This window comes from Petaurus breviceps, unplaced genomic scaffold (assembly GCF_028583685.1).
Source record: "Petaurus breviceps papuanus isolate PSGF00001 unplaced genomic scaffold, PetGlider_PUasm1.0 90633, whole genome shotgun sequence".
Classification (NCBI taxonomy): Eukaryota; Metazoa; Chordata; class Mammalia; order Diprotodontia; family Petauridae; genus Petaurus; species Petaurus breviceps.
In genome coordinates this window covers 8,486,867-8,494,246 of record NW_027187293.1, presented here as the reverse complement: position 1 = coordinate 8,494,246, position 7,380 = coordinate 8,486,867, and the positions used below count along the sequence as shown (strand labels likewise).

At 35.0% G+C, this 7,380-nt stretch overlaps 1 protein-coding gene across 2 annotated transcripts in view; it reads left to right on the top strand.

The window, feature by feature from the left end:
* Positions 1 to 1,412: 1,412 nt before the first annotated feature.
* The window catches only part of ACTN2 (actinin alpha 2), a 97,084-nt gene continuing 91,116 nt past the window's right edge, over positions 1,413 to 7,380 (top strand). Inside the window, exon 1 of one of the 2 annotated variants that reach the window (XM_069064490.1) lies at positions 1,413 to 1,558. In XM_069064490.1, coding sequence (XP_068920591.1) covers positions 1,442 to 1,558 — 117 coding nt within the window. In that variant the 5' untranslated portion in view covers positions 1,413 to 1,441. The other variant, XM_069064491.1, reaches the window with a different exon arrangement.

Here is a 7,380-nt window from a genome sequence, read left to right as displayed (position 1 = left end):
TTCATGTACTTTTTCTAAAAGGATCTTTTTTGATTAAAAAATTACTGCATCTCAACCTCCTATTCCTAATTGCCAATAGACCAGTTTTTTTCTCTTTAAAATTTGAGATGATTTGGAATTAATAAATTGGAAGTTAAATTGAAGAGGAAAAGCTATATGATTTCAAAACTTATGAGATTTTTTTTTATGAATTATAGTGAGGGAAATGCAGACTCTTAGGAATGTTACATGTGTACTTTTTTTTCCCATTAAATACCACTGACCAGCAGGATCTGTTTTTAGAAATCAGCTATTCAGATTGAATAATAAAGCAAGTTCACATGGCTAAATCCAGAGAGTAATCTGAATAACCAAAGAAATAACTGAAGTTAGTGTTATTTTCTAGACATTGAGTTGTGTTGAGTATGGAATCCTATTCCTCAAAGAAAACAAACTTTTCTTCCTCCAATCTTTCAGTCTTGATTTGTATTATTTTTTTCTTTAAAAAAATGTTATTTATATAGGGAAATAAATCTTGGTTTCAAAGTTTGATTTTTTTCCCCATGAGGAAGTCATATACCTAAGAAAATATATATGAGATCCATTTTGGGGGAAAATTATTTGGAATTTCTTTTGGAAATTATCAGTTTAAGCAAGTGACACATTTTAATTTTTTTATTAGAGAACAATAACAGTATAGAGTTAATGTGAATTTCTGAGCAACACACATCTTTCTGGGACACTGAATTTTTAAACCCCATCTAAAATATTTTCTAATGTAATGACTGTTCTGAATTTTTAAAAATAGACTTATGATACTTAACTGCTTGAATTGGTATAAGTTAAGTTATTTTAATCTGTCAACTTTAAAACCCTTGGGGGGTATATATTAAAGAACATATCTAGCATTCAGGGAACTTAAAATGTGATTAAATAGTTTATAATGAGAATTCTTTTTCTTTAATTTAAGTCTGGTAAAAAAAAAGAGATGTACTATAAGAATTAGATCTAAGGTATCAATGCTTTTAAAAAACACTGCTAAATAAGTTTTAAAAATAATACCCTATTCTACTTTTGCTAGAGAAGATATACAAACTTTCAGCTTTGCTCAAGTCAGTAATGTAATATTGTAGCCCTGACAGTGAACTGCATTTATGTCCTATGAGACAATCTGTTGGATCAGGTCAAAAATAAAATGCCATTGTTTCTATTATGGGCTACCCTCTTCACACTTGCCATTTCAGTGATATGCCTGGTATGAAATCTGTCAACAGATGCTGGTAACACATGATGACGTCTGTAGGGTTACAATGGATGCAGCACCTAATAATAACCACAGTTCAGAGGGTTTCATGGTTTACCTTAATCCGAGCTCTTTAGTTTAGAATTCCTTCTTGCAGAAGGACTTTAGTGAGTGTGGTGCCCTTTTTGCAAAAGGAAGCAATATGGTAGACAGTATGACATGGAGGATAGAGAGCTGGCCTTGAAGCCAGGAAGACCTGGCATCTCTCACACATATTGGCTGTTTGACTCTGGGCAAATCAGTTATCCTCCTGGGACACTAGGCAATTTTAAGATTGTAAGTTGTAGAGAAGGTTCTGACCAGCATTTGTAAGTTTCCTCACCTTGGAGTTCCTCGTACCAATGAAATAACAGGTCTAGTCCCCATTCTTAACTCTATGGAAGTTCTGGTGGATTTATCATGAATATAAATGGTAAGATGTGAGTATTAACTTTGTCTTTCAGGTGTGCTTTTTATTACTAGGGATATGAAAATACCTCGTTATATATGTGAATTTTATCAATGCAGATATTTTTCAATTGCCACAGATCATAGCTCCTGTATACCTTTTAATAAGTGATTTTTTGGTAAGAGGAGTTTCTAATGCTAAAATGTGATCACGTTGTGGCTAAATCTTCTTATAATGAACCTCTCCAAATTTAGCTAGACCTGATGCTCAGTTGATAAAATAGCATCAATCCCTGAGCCCTTACTAGAAGCATTTTCAGCTTGGTAAGACCTGTTTGAGTTGACATGATTCTAGCATAGTCTTTGAGGACCCAGAATTGCCTCCACAATACCATGAAGCATTGTAGTAGGACTTTAATAGAGGAAACAAATGAACATATTCTGTAAAACAATATAATTATCACAATGAATGATCAACATCTGGATAGAAAAAATCAGCAATAGTGTTGGTTTTAAGGTTTGAAATAGTAATGTTGAAAGGATTGACATGATGAAGTTGTTCCATTTGTGTTCATTGCAGTGTGCCACATATTATTTAATTATATCTGATACAGTGTTGGGGTGTCTTCCTTTTCAAGCTAAATACAGCTCCTTACAGTGTACTGTTGAGTATTTTTGTAACTCATTTCCTGGAAGCAAGCCACTTCTGTAACCAAGGACATGCTTTTGATATATGTTCAGCTATTAACTGAAACCTAATCATCAGGTGACTTGTCAAAGCAGCAATGCTGAAAATGTTTGTTCTCTCAATAGGGACAGAACTCTGTATTTAAGGCTTATCTTAGTAGGCACCAGTCCAATCCCTATATGGTAATAAATGGACATGTATATAAAGTGCCCATGTATAGAGAGGGCATTCATATCTTCAGTTAACAGTTTATGAAGAAACTTTGGGTGGGGGAAGGAAAAGGGTTGGAGGGAAAGAAGGAAAGAAAAAATGATTTATCATATCTGGAGTTCTGTTATTTTTTTTTAAACAGAAAAATTCAAGAAGAAGATGATAAATAGTATACAGTGGAATTTTCCCTCATAGCTCACAATTTAAGCAAGATAGATTTACCACAGGAGTACACATTTTTTCAGGCCTGTCATGTACATGCTAAAACATTGCCAAATAACATTGGCCATATGAAAGACTACTTATTCAGAGCCAGCTGCCAGAGAGCTCAGGATTCAATAGATAATTAACCTAGTGGTCTGGTGTACCTGGCATGTTATGCAACGTATTTTTTAAAACATACTGTGCTGCATAGATGCTATCTTCAGGATAGGCTCTACATGATAAACTCTCTTGAGGGGAAAGAGGAATTAGGCTAAAGCTCATTCTACCATACCAGACTGTGTTCACTGAGGAAAAGGGATGTTTAAACTGAATAATGGTTTGAATTTAGTAAATATTTATTGAATTGCATTTGAATTGATCTAACTTGCTAAAGCAAAAGTTCTGCTTGGCAGGTAATCCCAAATGCCCTTTGTATTACTTAATAAATATTCAAGGACCATCTTCTTTATAGCCCCTATCCTATCCCTTATTTAAGTGTTCTATTTTCTCTTCTGTTAATATGGGCAATTTATATTTTTATAAATATTGATCCACTTCACTTAGATTTTTAGATTTATTGGCATATAATTGGTCAATAGCTCCTAATATTTGCTTTAATTTCATCTTCATTGGTAGTACAGTTATCCTTTTCATTTTTGATACTGGTAATTTGGTTTTCTTTCTTTTTTAAATCAAATTAATCAATGGTTTATTTATTTTATTGTTTTTCTTTTCATAAAACCAACTCCTAGTTTTATTTATTAGTTTAATGGTTTTCTTAGTTTTGATTTTATTATCTCTCCTTTGATTTTGAGGATTTCTGATTTGGTATTTAATTGGGGATTTAAAATTTGTTCTTTTTTCCTAGTTTTTGTAGTTGCATGCCCAATTAATTGATTTGCTGTTTCACTGTTTTATTGATGTAAGACAGTTAAAAGTAAAATTTTTTCCCTAAGTACTGCTTTGTCTGCATCCCATAAATTTTGATATATTTATTCATTGTTGTCATTCTCTTTAATGAAATTGTTTATTGTTTTTCTGTTTTGTTCTAGGACTTGCTCTTTTTTTTAAAGATTAGATTAGTTTCCAATTAATTTTTATTCTATGTTTACATGATCCTTTATTTAATGTAATTTTTATTGAATTATGGTTTTAAAAGGCTTCATTTAATATTTCTGCTTTTCTGCCTTTCGCTGTAAGGTTTTTATGCTCTAATACCTGGTCAATTTTTGTGAAAGTTCCTTGTACAGAAAAAGGTATACTCCTTTCTATTCCCATTCACTTTTCTCCAGAGTTTCCCATATCTAATGTTTCTAAGATTCTGTTCATCTCCTTAACATCTTTTTTGCTTATTTTATTATGGTTAGATTTATCTAGTTTCAGAGAGGGGAAAGTTGAGGTCCCCTGCTAGTATAGATTTACTGTCTGTTCCCTTCTGTAATTCATTTAACTTTTCCTTTAAGAATTTGCATGCTATGTTATTTAGGGCATATATTTAGTATTTATATTACTTTATTGTCTATGATAACTTAGCAAAATGTAGCTTCCCTGCTTATTTCTTTTAATTAGGCCTCTTTTTGCATTTGCTTTCTCTAAGATCATTATTGATACCCCTGCTTTTTTTTTAACTTCAGCTAAAGCATAATAGATTCTTTTCCAGCCCCTTATTTTTACTCTGTGTGTGTCTCTCTGTTTCAAGTTTGTTTCTTGTAAACAGCATATTGTTGGATTTTGGTTTTTAATCCATTCTGCTATCTGCTTGTGCTTTATGGGTGAATTGATCCCATTCACATTCACAGTTATGATTACTAACTTTATATTTCCCTCCATCCTATTTTTCTCCCTGTTTAACATGCTCCCTCCCTCTCTCTGTCTCTGTCTCTCTCTCTACCCTATCCCTCCTTAAAAGTCTGTTTTGCTTCTGAGCACTGCCTCCTTTAATCCACTCTCCCAAGTATCAGTACCACTCCACCTTCTCTTATCCTCTTCCCCTCCTACTTCACTGTAATGTAAGATTGATTTCTATACCCAACTGAGTATGTGTTATTCTGTCTTTGAGAGTAAAGTTCAAATTGATGCCTTCTTTCCCTCACCCCCATCTTCCTCTCCACTGTAAAAGCACTTCCTTTCATAACTCTTTTATGTGAGATAATTTATCTCCTACTTCTCCCTTCTCCCTTCTCTTAGTGCATCCCTCTTTCTCATCTCTTAATTTTATTTTTTGGAAATCATCCCATCATAGTCAATTCATATCTGTCTATATATCCTCCTTTTAATTTCCCTCATAATGATAAAGTTCTTGGGAGTTATAAGTCTCTTTCCCCCATATCAGAATGTAAACAGTTTAACCTTATGGATTCCCTTCTGATTTCTTTTTCATCTTTACCTTTTTATACTTCTCTTGAGTCTGGTAGCTGAAAATCAAAATGTCTATTCAACTCTGGTCTTTTCATCAGCATGCTTGAAAGTCCTCTTTTTCATTAAATATTCATTTTTCCCCAGAAGGTCCTTTACCCTCTAGAATATCAGATTCCAAGCCCTTTGATCCTTTAATTTGGAAGCTGCTTAATCTTACGTGACCCTGACTGTGGCTCCACTGTATTTGAACTATTTCTTTCTGGCTGCTTACAATATGTTCTCCTTGATCTCAGGGCCCAGGAGCTTGTCTATGATATTCCTGGGAGTTTTCATTTTGGGATTTCTTTTAGGAAGTGATTGGTAGATTCTTTCAATTTCTATTTTACCCCCTGCCTCTTGGATATCAGGGCACTTTTCCTTGGAAGATGATGTCTAGGGTCTTTTATTTTTATCATGGCTTTCAGGTAGTCCAGTAATTCTTATATTATCTCTTGATCTATTTTCCAGGTCAGTTTTTCCAATGAAATATTTCATCCTTTATTCTATTTTCCCTTTCTTTCTTTTAACTTTGTTCTGTTCTTTCTTGATGTCTCATGGAGTTATTAGCTTCCCCTTGCCAAGTTCTAATTTTTAAGTAGCTCTTTTCTTCAATGAATTTTTGTAGTTCTTTTTTCCATTTGGCCAGTTCTATTTCTTAAGGTCTTATTTTCATCAAAAATTTTTTTTTACCAAGATACTGACTTTTAAAAAATAATTTTCTTGCCTTGCTTTAATTTCTTTTCCAAGTTTTTCCTCTGCCTCTCATAATTTTATTTTTTTAAATTATTTTTGAGCTCTTCTAGGAATTCTTGTTGGGCTTATGTCCAGTTCACATTTTTTCTTTAATGCTTTGCATATAGCTGTTTTGACATCATTGTCTTCTGTGTGTCTTGATTTTCCCTGTCACCACAGTAACTTTTTATGCTTAGATTCTTTTTTGTTGTTGTTGTTATTTGCTCAATTTTCCAGCCTATTTTTTTTTTTACTTTTAACTTTATGTTAAAATTGGGTTCTACTCCTAGGTTGGAGGGGGTATTGTCACAAGCTTCAAGTTTTTGTTATGCTGTTTTCAGAGCTGGTTCTGGGGATCTTTAAGTTGTTAGTACTGCCAAGGTGGTATGATCTAAGGAAAGTTGTGGGCACTGCTCTTCTGGCCTGTGCTCTGGTCTTAACCCAGGAAGGAACCTTGTTCCCCTATAGCTACAAGTGCTAGTGTTCCCGTTAACCCTAGAGCAGTGGACATGCTTTTTAAATTTTTCTTTTTGCTTTTTTTTGGAGGGGGAGGGCAGGGCAATTGGGGTTAAGTGACTTGCCCAAGGTCACACAGCTAGTAAATGTTAAGTGTCTGAGGCCGGACTTGAACCCTAGTCCTCCTGACTCCAGGGCTAGTGCTCTATTCACTACTCCACCTAGCCACTCTGACATGCTCTTCTTCAGTCATAAGTACTAGTGTCTTTTCTGCCTTGGAGCTAAGACCAGATTCCCTGCACCCCTGTAAAGAGCCACAAGCACTCTTCTCCATCCTGCAACTGAGACCAGAGCCTCTGCTGTCCAGTGGCCAGAAAACATTAGTGCTCCTCTTAGCCCTGGGACTGCAATCTGGTACAATGTATGGGCAGTGCAGCAGGATCTTGAATCCAGCACCAGCAAAGGGTCCCCTCTAATATCTTTGGGATCATTTGTCCAGCTTCCTTACTGTCTGTGGGCTGAGAGCTTCCAAAGTTATTTCTGCCCTTAATGCAGTTGTCTACAAGGTCAGTCGCTGGCATTGTCAAGGTCTACTCCTGGCCTGACCACCACTCTGGTGTGACAAACCTTTCCTATTCGATGTCCCAAGTTGTCCTGGGCTGAAAAATTATTTTACCCTGACCTTTTATTGGTCCTGCCATTCCAGAATTTTGATTTGAAGTATTTTAAAGATGTTTCGAGGGGAATTTGGAAGAGTTCAGGTGAATTCTTGCCTCTACTCCAACATCTTGATGCTGCCCTCCCCCTTCAAAACCAAATACTCCCTTGTGGCCATCATTCCCCTATGTACTTGGTATTCCTATAACTATAGGGCAGTTATAAGCTTTAATAGCTTAAGACTGTACTAAGATGTTTGGAACACCCTATATATTGCCTCTCTCTATTCTATTGCCTAGACTCTAGGCACAAGATGTATAATACCTCTTTGAAGGTAGTTTGCCTTTGTATATCCAGTCCTTGACAC